Consider the following 13,936-nt stretch of genomic DNA (forward strand, 5'->3'; position numbering starts at 1 on the left):
TAAATGAGTTCATACTTTTATCTACAAATCTAATCCTTTATCACATGGATCCCTATAACCTCTTTTCTTGCTTCTCTCAAACCTCCCACTACAACAAGAAAGCTGATTCCATCATCCACCATTCATTTACTTAATTATTCATTTCATATATATGTATCTCTTTGGAAACACTGATGATGTAGTGGTTAAGTGCTATGGCTGCTAGCCAAAGGGTCAGCAATTCAAATCCGCCAGATGCTCCTTGGAAACTCTACGGAGCAGTTCTACTCTATCCTATAGGGTCGTTATGAGTCGGAATCAACTTGACAGCACTGGTTTTGATTTTTTTTTGGTTATATGTCCTTATCAGAATCGTTAGTTTGTACAGTCATGAGAATTGTTGTTGTTAGGTGCCATCAAGATGGTTCCGACTCATAGCAACCCTTTGCACAACAGAACAGAACACTCCCTGGTCCTCCACCATCCTTACAATCGTTATGCTTGAGCTCATCATTGTAGCCACTGTGTCAATCCACCTCACTGAGTGTCTTCCTCTTTTCCTCTGACCCTGTACTTTCCCAAGCATGATGTCCTTCTCCTGGAGCTGATCCAAAATGACAACATGTCCAAAGTATGCAAGACGCAATCTCACCATCCTTGCTTCTAAGGAGCATTCTGATTGCAATTCTTCCAAGACAGATTTGTTCATTCTTTTGGCAGTCCATAGTATAGTCAATATTCTTCACCAACACCACAATTCAAAGGCATCAACTCTTCTTTGGTTTTCCTTATTCATTGTCCAGCATTCACATGCATATGATGCAATTGAAAATACCATGGCTTGGGTTAGGATCACCGTAGCCTTCAAGGTGACATCTTCAGTTTTTAACACTTTAAAGAGGTCTTTTGCAGCAGATTTGCCCAATGCAATGCATCGTTTGATTTCTTGACTGCTGCTTTTGCGGGTGTTGATTGTGGATCCAAGTAAAATGAAATCTTTGACAACTTCAATCTTTTCCCTGTTTATCATGATGTTGCTTATTGGTCCAGTTGTGAGGAGTTTTGTTTTCTTCATGTTGAAGTGCAATCCATACTGATGACTGTGGTCTTTGATCTTCACTAGTAAGTGCTTCATGTCCTCTTCACTTTCAGCAAGCAGGGTAGTGTCATCTGCATAATGCCAGTTATTAATGAGTCTTCCTCCAATCCTGATGCCCCATTCTTCTTCACATAGTCCTGCTTCTCAGATTATTTGTTCAACATACAGATTGAAAAGGTACAGTGAAAGGATACAACCCTGACACACAACTTTCCTGCCTTTAAACCAATCAGTAGCCCCTTGTTCTGTCTGAGTAACTGCCTGTTAATCTATGTAAAGGTTCCTCACTAGCACAATTAAGTGTTCTGGAATTCCTATGATTAGCATAGACGAATGCCTTTGCATAGTCAATAAAACACAGGTAAACATCCTTCAGTTTGTCGTTGTAGTAATCATGAGAATATACTCTGTCATCTAGAGTACAGTACTTATATTTATACTTTTATACTTAAACTTTTATACTTAAACTTTTATACTTAGTTCAACAACTTTCAAGCCCACCCTCTTCAGTAAGATTGTTTCATATATGTATAATACATTTACTTTTTTGGGGAAGGGCATATTCTGCACTCCACTCTGTGATCTCCTAACTCCCTAAGGAATCTTCCAAATGTGCACAAACTAAGGCACTCTCTTTGTATTGTAATGTTCTCTGATTTTTGACTAATGTATAGTGCCATTATTTCCAATGCTACCAGAATAAAAATACCACAAGTGGATGACAGTAAAGAACAGGATTTTATGTTGTCACTTTGGGATGCTAGAATTCAGAATTCATGACATGGGCATGGCTAGGCTGGCTCTCTGTGAGGGTTCTAAGGGGAAATCTGTGTCTTTTTCAATTTTTGTAGCCCTGTGGATTTCTTGGTCTTACTTGTCATTTTGGATGTTTATTCAAATGGTCCCTGTCTTCCTCCAATGTGTTTATCTCCCTGTTTGTGTTCCCTTTTATAAGATGCCAGTCAGAAAAGATTCAGTTTGGGACCCAATATACTCCCAGTATGACCTCATTAACATAACAAAGAAAAACTCTTTCCAAAGAGGACCACATTAATAGGTACCAAACTAAAAAACCTCTTGCCTTGAGTCAATTTCAACTCATAGCAACCCTATAGGACAGAGTAGAACTGACAGAGTAGAACTGCCCCATAGGGCTTCCAAGGAGTGGCTGGTGGATTCGAACTGCTGACCTTTTGGTTAGGAGCCAGGCTCTTATCTACTGCACCACCAGGGCTACTTAACAGGTATAGGGATTAGAATTTCAACCTATCTTTTTTGGGAACACAATTCAATCCATGACAGAAATGAACCGACCATTACAGAACCTTGCATAATAGTTTCACTGCCCTTAAAGTCCCCTGTGCTTTAGCTATAGAACATTTCCTCTCTCTTCCCAATCCCTGCTTGTTGTTGTTGTTGTTAGGTGCCATTGAGTCGGCTCCGACTCATAGTGACCCTATGCACAACAGAATGAAACACTGCCCGGTCCTGTGCCATCCTTACAATCATTGTTACGCTTGAGCCCACTGTTGCAGCCACTGTGTCAATTCACCTCATTGAGGGTCTTCCTCTTTTCCACTGACCCAGCACTTTGCCAACCATGATGTCCTTCTCCAGAGACTGATCCCTGTACAAAGTATGTAAGATGCAGTCTCGCCATTCTTGCTTCTAAGGAGCATTCTAGTTGTACTTCTTCCAAGACAGATTTATTTGTTCTTCTGGCAGTCCATGGTATATTCAATATTCTTCACCAACACCACAATTCAAAGGCATCAATTCTTCTTCGGTCTTACTTATTCATTGTCCAGCTTTCACATCCATATGATGCAATTGAAAATATCATGGCTTGGGTCAGGCGCACCTTAGTCTTCAAGGTGACATCTTTGCTCTTCAACTCTTTAAAGAGGTCCTTTGCAGCAGATTTACCCAATGCAATGAGTCTTTTGATTTTTCGACTGCTGCTTCCATGGCAGTTGATTGTGGATCCAAGTGAAATGAAATCCTTGACAACTTCAATCTTTTCTCCGTTTATCATGATGTTGCTCATTGGTCCAGTTGTGAGGATTTTTGTTTTCTTTATGTTGAGGTGCAATCCATACTCAAGCTTGTGGTCTTTGATCTTCATTAATAAGTGTTTCAAGTCCTCTTCACTTTCAGCAAGCAAGGTTGTGTCATTTGCATAATGCAGGCTGTTAAAAAGTCCTTCTCCAATCCTGATGTCCTGTTCTTCTTCGTATAGTCCAGCCTCTCGGTTTTTTTGCTCAGCATGCAGTTTGAATAGGTATGGTGGAAGAATACAACCCTGGTGCACACCTTTCCTGTCTTTTAACCAATCAGTATCCCCTTGTTCTGTCTGAACAACTGCCTCTTGATCTATGTAAAGGTTCCTTATGAGCACAATTAATTTTTCTGGAATTCCTATTCTTCCCAATGTTATCCATAATTTGTTATGATCCACACAGTCGAATGCCTTTGCCTAGTCAATAAAACACACGTAAACATCCTTCTGGTATTCTCTGATTTCATTCAGGATCCATCTGACATCAGCAATGATATTCCTGCTTCCACATCCTTTTCTGAAACCGGCCTGAATTTCTGGCAGTTCCCTGTCGATATACTGCTGCAGCCATTCTTGAATGATCCTCAGCAAAATTTTGCTTGCGTGTGATATTAATGATATTGTTCTATAATTTCCACATTCAGTTGGATCACCTTTCTTGGGAATAGGCATAAATATGGATCTCTTCCAGTCAGGTGGCCAGGAAGCTGTCTTCCACATTTCTTGGCATAGAGGAGTGAGCACCTCCATGGCTGCATCCATTTGTTGAAACATCTCAGTTGATATTCCATGAATTCCTGAAACCTTGTTTTTCAACTATGCCTACAGAGCAGTTTGGACTTCTTCCTTCAGTACCATCAGTTCCTGATCATATGCCACCTCTTGAAATGGTTGAACATGGATTAATTCTTTTTGGTATAATGACTCTGTGTATTCCTTCCATCTTCTTTTGATATTTGCTGCGTCGTTTAATATTTTCCCCATAGAACTTTTCACTATTGCAGCTCAAGGCTTGAATTTTTTCTTCAGTTGTTTCAGCCTGAGAAACACCGAGCATGTTCCTCTCTTTTGGTTTTCCATCTCCAGCTCTTCACACATGTCATTGTAATACTTTGTCTTCTCGAGCTGCTCTTTGAAATCTTCTGTTCAGTTCTTTTACTTCATTATTTCTTCCTTTTGCTTTAGCCAGTCGACGTTCAAGAGCAACTTTCAGAGTCTCCTCCAAGATCCATCTTGGTCTTTTCTTTCTTTCCTGCCTTTTCAATGACCTCTTGCTTTTTTCATGTATGATGTCCTTTATGTCATTCTACAACTCATCCGGTCTTTGGTCACCAGTGTTCAATGCATCAAATCTATTCTTCAGATGGTCTCTAAATTCATGTTGGATATACTCAAGGTCATATTTTGGTTCTTGTGGACTTGCTCTGATTTTCTTCAGTTTCAGCTTCAACTTGCATATGAGCAATTCATTGTCTGTTCCACAGTCGGCCCCTGGCCTTGTTCTGACTGATGATATTGAGCTTTTCCATCGTCTCTTTCCACAGAAATAGTCAATTTGATTTCTGTGTGTTCCATCTGGCGAGGTCCATGTGTATAGTTGCCGTTTATGTTGATGAAAGAAGGTATTTGTGATGAAGAAGTCTTTGGTCTTGCAAAATTCTATCATTGAATCTCCAGCATTGTTTCTAACACCAAGGCCATATTTCCAACTACTGATCCTTCTTCTTTCTTTCCAACTTTTGCATTTCAATTGTCAGTAATTATCAATGCATCTTGATTACATGTTCAGTCAATTTCAGACTGCAGCAGCTGATAAAAATCTTCTATTTCTTCATCATTGGCCCTAGTGGTTGGTGCGTAAATTTGAATAATAGTCATATTAACTGGTCTTCCTATCACTGACAGCATTGTGTTTCAGGATAGATATTGAAATGTTCTTTTTGACGATGAATGCAACACCACTCCTCTTCAAGTTGTCATTCCCAGCATAGTAGACTATATGACTGTCCAGTTCAAAATGGCCAGTACCACTCCATTTCAGTTCACTAATGCCTAGGATATAGATGTTTATGCATTCCATTTCGTTTTTGGTGATATCTGATTTTCCAAGATTCATACCTCGTACATTCCAGGTTCCAATTATTAATCTATCTTTGCATTTTTTCTTCTCATTTTGAGTCATGCCCCATCAGCAAATGAAGGTCCCGAAAGCTTTACTCCATCCATGTCATTAAGGTCGACTTTAGTTTGAGGAGGCAGCTCTTCCCCAGTCATCTTTTGAGTGCCTTCCAACCTGGGGGGCTCATCTTCCAGCATTATATCAGACAATGTTCCACTGCTATTCATAAGGTTTTCACTGGCTAATACTTTTCAGAAGTAGACTGCTGGGTCCTTCTTCCTCATCTGTCTTAGTCTGGAAGCTCAGCTGAAACCTGTCCTCTGTGAGTGACCCTGCTGGTATCTGAATACCAGTGGCATAGCTTCCAGCATCACAGCAACACACAAGCCCCCACAGTATGACAAACTGACAGACTCGTGGGGGCAATCCCTGCTATCACTGATCTTTTTAACATCTCTATAGTTTTGCCTTCTCTGTAGTATTGTATAACCAGAATCATATGGTATGTAGCCTTTTTGACTTTTGACTTTGCAGTTAAGGTTCATCCATGTCTCTTTTTGGCTTGATAGCTTATCTCTTTTTCTCACTGAATAATATGCCATCGTATGGATATAACAGGGCATTTTGGGTGTTTCCCGGTTTTGTTGAATATAAATAAAGCTACTATAAACATTCACAGGGGGTTTTTGTATAGACATGAGTTTTCCAATCGATTTGGTAAATACTTGAGACTGTATTTATGGATTATATGGTCAGACTATATTTGGATTTGTAAGAAAGCACCATACTGCCTTCCAAAGTGGCTTTATCATTTTACAATGTCATCAGTAATAATGACAGTATGAAATTTCCTGTTGCTCCACAACTTTGCCACAATTGGTATTGATAGTTTTTACATTTTAGCCGTTTTATTCTGTATGTAGTGGTATCTCATTGTTGTTTTAATTTGCAATTGCTTAATGACAATGACTCTGAAATTACTTAAAGACAATAATGGTGGAGGTCTTTTCATATGCCTACCTGTCAACTGTATATCATCCTCTTCGTGAAGTATCCAGATCATTTGGTCATTTTTTAAATGACTTGTTTTTTGTTTTCTTATTGTTAAATTTTAATGTTCATTGTATATTTTGGATAAATATCTTTTAGAAGATATGAAAACTATTTTACAAATCTCTCTCTGCAGTCTGTGGCTTTTGCATAGCAGAAGATAATAAATATTTATCTTATTAAAATCTAACTTATATTTTTCTTCAATATATCCTGATTTTGGTGTGGCATTGCGCAGTTAGGACTATGATACGTTCTAAGTAAATTATTGTAAAAATTCTTGTTTACTGATGGAGCAGAAGAGCAGTGGGATGCAGACCTCAAATTCTCATAAACAGACCAGACTTAATGGTCTGACTGAAACTAGTGTGACCCAGGAGGTCATGGTACCCAGACCTTCTGTTGGCCCAAGACTGGAACCATACCTAAAGCCAACTCTTCAGACAGGTATTGGACCGGACTATGGAATAAAATATGATACTGTTGAGGATTGAGCTTCTCGCCTCAAGTGGACACAGGAGACGATGTGGCCAGCTCCTGTCTGGAGGGGAGATGAGAAGGCAGAAGGGAACAGAAGCAGGCTGAATGGACACGGGGAATACAGGGTAGAGAGAAAAGGAGAGAGCTGTCTCATTAGGGGGAGTGCAACTAGGAATACACATCAAAAAAAAATTTTTTTTTCAAGGTGTATACAAATTTTTGTATGAGAGATTGACTTGATTTGTAAACTTTCACTTAAAGCACAATACAGAAAAAGTGTCAAGGTCATGACAGACAAGGAAACATGACAACTAAATGCATGAGACCCTGGACTGGATCCTGGAACAGGAAATGGACTTTAATGGAAAAACTGGGGAAATCCAAATATGATCTCTAGTTTAGTTAATAGTGTTGTAATGATGTTAACTTCCTGGTTTTGATCATTGTACCATGGTTATGGAGCATGTTAATATTACAGGAAATTGGGTAAAAGGGTATATGGGAACTCTCTTATTATTTTACAACTTTTAGGTAAGCCTAAATTTTTTTTTTTTAAAGTTACTTCAAAATTAAAAGTTAAAAAAATTCTTTGATTAGGTGGTTTTTGTTTTTTTTTTTTCATACAGATGCATAATTTTACTAGTGCTATATGTGGAAAAAACTATCCTTTCTTAATTGAAATTTTTTTGCTCCATTGGCAAATATCAGCTGACATATGTGTTGGTCTCTTTCTGAGCTCTCTTTGTTCATTGATTGATGTGTGTATTCTTTAAAGATATGACACTATTTTAACAAAGTTTTTATTATCAGTTTATGGCCTTAGCAGTTCTGCTCCAGGTAAGCAGGTCTCAGCTGTGACTTTTTGGATTTGCTTGTCTTTCATGTTTTTGTGATGGCAATTTGTCCTGCAACCTCAGTTATCTGATGAGTAGAAGAAAAGTCATCAATTTTTGTTCAGTTGTCTAGTTTGTCCAGTTGTTTTTTCTCTTATTCTTTTATTTTTTTGTGGTAAGAATGGGATTTCCAAGTTTTTTATAAGCAAAGCTGAAACCAGAAGTTTTTTTTTTACTGTTGCTGTTGTTAAAATTACAAGCTTATTCTAAAATTTATATAGAAAGCCAAAAACTTAGAATAATCAAAATAACTTTGATAAAGAACATAATTGGAGAACATGTAATATTTGATTTAAAGATTTAAATTAAAATTAAAGACTAAAAGATTTCATACATATTAGCAGATAGTCAGAAATAATTGAGAGGCTGCTGGAAATTTTTCATTTATGTTGAACAATCTTGATATCAATATTTTATACAATCAATTATTAAGCTATTATATATTATAAAATAGATAAATTATGACAGTATGGTAATGCTAAAAGAATAGACAAATAGATCAAGTGACAGAATTGAGAGTCCAAATATACAGCTACACATGTATGAACTTTTAGCCCAGGTTCCAAGACAAGGCAATGGCAAAACATTGTTTTTTCAACACATGGTGTTAGCAAAATCTGAAACTTCTATAAACAAAATCTGAACTTCAGTATATACAATATATATATTACATTATGTAAAAATAAAATAAAAATAAAAAAATTCTAGATCTTCTATCTAAACATGAAATCTAAACTTTATGATTTTCAGCATCTGGTGAATCGATATATATACGCGGTGAAAATACTACATACCAAAAAGAAAGAAACTAATGATATACACCTATACTTCACTTATCCACTTTTGCATTTCTTCTTACTTGTTATGGTCTTACAAAGCAAACTTGCTTTGTTTCATTTCATTTCATAGTAAATTAAACAATCAGTTAATTTTCATTTTGTGGTGGTATGCTAGAATCTGGTTGAAAAAAAAGAAGGTAGACCATTCCATGAAAGCACAATGCTAAAAAATAAGTCAGTGCGTTAGGATACTCACATGTATGGACAGTAAGAAAAAGTATTTTTATCAAGATCTTAGAAAATACTTAGACCTCTTTACATTAGCCTCAGACTAGGCTGAAAATCAAGAAACCAAAATCAAATCCACTTACACTGTGACTTGTCAAACTCACCTATACCATCCCAAGACAATCAATTTGTTAATGATACATTAAAGCTGGTGGTCTCATTATTAGAATTAGGTTTAAACACATATTTTACAATTCTCAAATATCTCTAAAAGTCATTTTATTGCATACGGGAGAGGGAGTGAAAGAGGTAATGGAAATATCAAGACAGTATTACGGGTTTGGTAATAAAGGAAAACTAAGACATAAATCTATCATTTCCAAGATAATCTATAGAGAATCAATATAGTTCACCATTCTACATTCTGAATTTGTCATTTTCTTCATGTCAGTGGGAAAGACCATTTTTGTATCAACTGAAAGGATCTGAACACAAACACAAATTGTATTAGGCAATTTAATTTGCATTTGCAAGCTGTAGTTTTCCTTTTCAATTAAAATTGGCAGAAATAGGGAAATCTTCAGTAGATTTTTTAGGAAATATTACTAAAGGAAAAAATGTAAGGTAAATATCATCTCTTCTCACCCTGAAACTTAGCTAATTTTTTTCTAACAAATACAAAATCGATGCAACCTCATTTCAAAGTACGAAGATAATGTTTCTGCAAAATTGTCTTAAACCTAATGTCACATATTTCACTTACATTTTATTTATATGTTCAAGGAAGATTTTAATATTGTTTTTAATTTTATAACATGTTCTTCCTGGTGACACTGAAGAAGGAACTTCAGAAATATTTAATTAAGATGTTTTGTTTTAGTTATTTCAAATAAAATAAATTGTTTATTTGCCCATGCTGTTTTTTGTTTGTTTTAAAGTAAGTATTTATTTATAGCAACCTCTATTTTTGGGATTGAATTCATAATCTACCTTGACTTGATTTGAGAAACAGTGAAGATTATTAATTTAACTAAAATTCAGTTAAATAGGTGAAACAATAAGCATTTTGTAAGAAATAAAGTAGTTAAGCTCTGGTTTTTAGGCTGATTTTAAAAAGATGCATTCATTATACATAAGTATGTCTAATTGATGTATTGAAATGAGGTGTTTAGAAAGAATTTATGTAGACAAGGGTGCATAAATTCAGGTTGTCTTCCACGAATACAGTTTAATATAAGCATATTCATTTATTTGAAGGAAAGACCATCCTCTGGACCATGATATTGAAGGCTTGTTTCACTTGCTGATTCCTTAGTGTATATATGAAGGGATTCAAGAGGGGAGCCACTGAGGTATTGAGCACAGCTACTCCTTTGCTTAATGTCACCCTTTCCCTTGCAGAAGGCTTAATGTACATGAAGACGCAACTGCCATAAGAGAGGGAGACAACGATCATGTGGGAGGAACAAGTGGAAAAGGCTTTTTTCCTTTGACTCATGGAAGGAATTCTCAGAATTGTCCTGATGATATACGTGTAGGAGAGAATAACTAGTGTCAAGGTGACCATGAGTGTTATCACAGCTAAAAAAAAAGCCATGAGTTCTAGAAAGTGAGTATTTGTGCAAGAAAGCTGCAGAATTGGAGAAGAGTCACAGATAAAATGATCAATTACATTGGAGGCACAGAAATCCAGCTGCAGCAGCAGGATTATTGGTGGAAAGATGATCAGGAATCCCGCAAACCAAGAGCTAAAAACGAGCAGGATACAGACTCTGCGGCTCATGATGGTGGTGTAATGCAAAGGTTTGCAGATGGCCACATAGCGGTCATAGGACATGGCGGCCAGGAGGTAAAACTCTGTCACCCCCAAAAGGATGACAAAAAATAGCTGAGCCACACAGCCACTATAGGAGATGGCTCTGTCCCCGGTTACAATGGTGACTAGGAATCTGGGAATGCAAACAGACGTGAATGATATTTCCAGGAAGGAGAAATTCCGAAGGAAGAAATACATGGGAGTCTGGAGATGGGGATCTGAAAGGGTGAGGGTGATAATGATCAGGTTCCCACTCACACTTAGCATGTAGGTGACAAGAAGAAATACGAAAAGCACAACCTGCTCCCGTGGGTCATTTGTCAATCCTAGTAGAATAAACTCTGTTACTTCTGTGTAATTTTTCATATTTTCTTTCTTTTTTATGGTATTTTTCTGCCTTTATCTGCAAAATAAAAATAAGAAAGTTATGGCACCAGTAGGAAAGCTAAAAAAGAAAAAAAAATTGCTTTCAAACAGAAGTGAATAAATTATTTTTAAATACACTTGTTACCTTATATATTAGTGCTATATTTCCTTTGGTATTTTTATATATATATATTTCATTTTAAGTCTCTGTCTTTTTAATGTTTCAGTAGGTTTCCTTAAAAGAAGAAAAAAATATTACAATCTCAGCAGTTAAAATCTTTTCCGGTCGTACAAATCTGAGAATTCACTCCAGGGTACATCAACACACTTTGAAATTTACAATTTGCTTTCCTATTCATTTGTTTTTCTATTTTTTCTATCTTGAATTTTAATTCCAATTTTGTTCTGAGACATTTTAGTTTTAATTAATACCATGTTTTAATAGTGTCTTGTAAGATGGGAATGTATGCATGTTGAGTATACTTTTATTCACTGTCTACTTATCATTAATCTACTCTCTGGTACATAAAGTCATACTTTTATTTAGCCCCTAATTTGATTTTTGTAAACCACAAGTGTTCTTAGTAATCCTATCTCTAGACTAATGCAGCACTTCTCTACAATATTGAGTATAGTTTTCTTGAGAGTGAAACAATGAGAAAAGCTCAACAACCAAGATAAGTTTTGAATGAGGCAAAGTTTACTTTTTTGTTTCTTTTTATTCCCTTTTTTTTTTTTTGCTTCTGATGTCATCTGTAATGTCTAGATAGCTTCCTGAATCTGTAATCTCTTATTTATTTCCTAGGTCAGAGCTTTCTTATGAAGTAATGTTTTATTTATTAGCCAATTAATTCATTATGTGAATGAATTTACCAATTCACCTTTACCTACAAAATTCCTAGGAGAGTTGCATTCCCACTTCCTATCATCTCTTCTCTTTGTGATCATAAGCTATTTGGCTTTTTGTATTCTGCCTTTATATGATCAATGCGAACATTCACTATGCATAAAATTCACACTGTGCAAAAGTAAATGCATAAAGTGTATCGGGTCAGTGTCAAAATACATCAACTAAATTCTTTTGACTCTTGTAGAGTAATGATTCTATGGTTTCCTGATATCGATTATATTACAAATGATTATTCTGAGACATCTAGCAAGAATACACACACAGAAAAATGTAGTCCATCAATCACAGAATCTTCAGGCTGTTTTAAACAAAATTATTGCATGGATGTACTGAAAAGCAGTTTTTAACTTTTGTTTCATTCACACATTTCATAATAGTCATGTAACTTAATTTCATTTATATATAATGCCATGCACAATTTAGGTGATGAATAAAGCATAGATGTACACTACAGAAACAAATAATATATTCTTGAAAGCAGTTAATCAGAAACGTACTTACTTTTGTGGTAAATATGACTAGTTTAGTCAGTGTCATCTTTAATGGCTCATTTAATTTGCTTAAAAGTAAAGGCTGTGAGATTTTTAAAAAACATTTCAATCTGTTCTGCCTCTGTCATCTTTTATCTGTAAAAAAAAAATTCAAAATATTTATAAACAAGAAAATTCCAAGATCTCCTCTACAATGTTCACAAAAACATTCATATCAACCCATTTCTATATACCTACCCAAATTTCTCCAAGGATATAAGATCCTGGAATATCGTATTGCCACATAGTGAAATACTTAAATAAATTATAGTTGAAATGAAGGCTATTACAATGTTTTCCAAGCTTAATGAACAACATCATATGATTTTCTGTGCAGAAGAAATGTTATTCAAGTTAGCCACTATTTTATCTTCTCCATTGACAATGGTCTCAGGGCAATTATTTGAATGAATAAACAAAATGCACCATGGAGATTGGTGTTCTCAAGACACCAAGGGCTAAAGAATATCCAAATCAACACACAATTTACAATAGGATGTTTAGGTGATAGTGGCCTGAAATCAGACAGAATAAAATATAGAGAAACTTAGATATTCATAATATAACTTCACAAGGAGAAGCCATATAAGAATGCAATAATAGACACTGGCAGTCTCTAAATGGCAACAGATCTTAACAAGTGTGTTTTTCTCTAATCTTAGGGAAAATACAAAGAATTCATTGTGATATTCTAGACTGGTGCCAAAGTCACAATTACATTACATCATAAAAGATGTCAGGATATTCTATAAAATTTTACACCTTTCCACTGAGTGGTAACACAGGAAATCTGATCATAATTAGATGCTACCGTTTTTAAGTTCACTAGTTATTTTTGAATGTTTATTATGCATTCATTCAACCTTAGATTCTGGGAATACAGGGACAATAACACTAGCTGTTCAAATAATTTTCACATTACATTGAAGAGTGTGAAAATTCTGTATTATTATCAAAATCTTTGAATCCCTTCCCCATGTTCAATGCTCTGATTTGAAAAGTGATCTACAATTTCTCCTTTATACCAGTTATTTTGACATTTATTTGTTATTTAATCTGGGAGATCCCTGAGACATACTTAAAAAAAAAAAAAACCTTTGCCATCCAGTTGATTCTGACTTATAGTGACCTTATAGGGCAGAGAAGAACTCCCCTCAAAGGGTTTCCAAGGAGCGGCTGGGTGCATTCGAACTGCCAAACTTTTTGGTAGCAGCCGAGCTCATGAGACATGTAAGAAGTTTAAATTAAATGAAAATCAGGACTATTTAATGTTCTTAAAATGCTAGATGCTTCATAAACCAAGATTTGAAAAAAATAATTTTTCCTTTTTTTTGGAATACATAAAATTATTCAAGGTAAAAGATTAAACAATCAAAATGCATACTGAAGAACGAGACAGCTAAAGCATGACATCTATTTTAAACTAAAAGTATATGATATTATTGTATCAATGATCAAAGTCATTACCTTGAATCAATATCATGCTTAATTAAGAACATTGTCACAATATAATGATTATCTGTAGGTTAAAAATATTTAAAACTGTAATTTGAGAAAACATGTTTTTAATAAAGAAAAATGGAAAATTTCCTTGATGTATCCACTTTTAAAAATTATTGTGGAAAATA

The 13,936-nt window shown here is 35.4% G+C and overlaps 1 protein-coding gene across 1 annotated transcript; it reads right to left on the reverse strand.

The window, feature by feature from the left end:
• Nucleotides 1-9,929: 9,929 nt before the first annotated feature.
• On the reverse strand, nucleotides 9,930-11,594 carry LOC100655513 (olfactory receptor 6C75). The gene has a single exon (XM_003405080.3). The coding sequence runs from the start codon at nucleotides 10,866-10,868 to the stop codon at nucleotides 9,930-9,932; it is 939 nt and encodes a 312-aa protein (XP_003405128.1). The 5' UTR covers nucleotides 10,869-11,594.
• Nucleotides 11,595-13,936: the final 2,342 nt, after the last annotated feature.

Source organism: Loxodonta africana, chromosome 4 (assembly GCF_030014295.1).
Source record: "Loxodonta africana isolate mLoxAfr1 chromosome 4, mLoxAfr1.hap2, whole genome shotgun sequence".
Taxonomy (NCBI): Eukaryota; Metazoa; Chordata; class Mammalia; order Proboscidea; family Elephantidae; genus Loxodonta; species Loxodonta africana.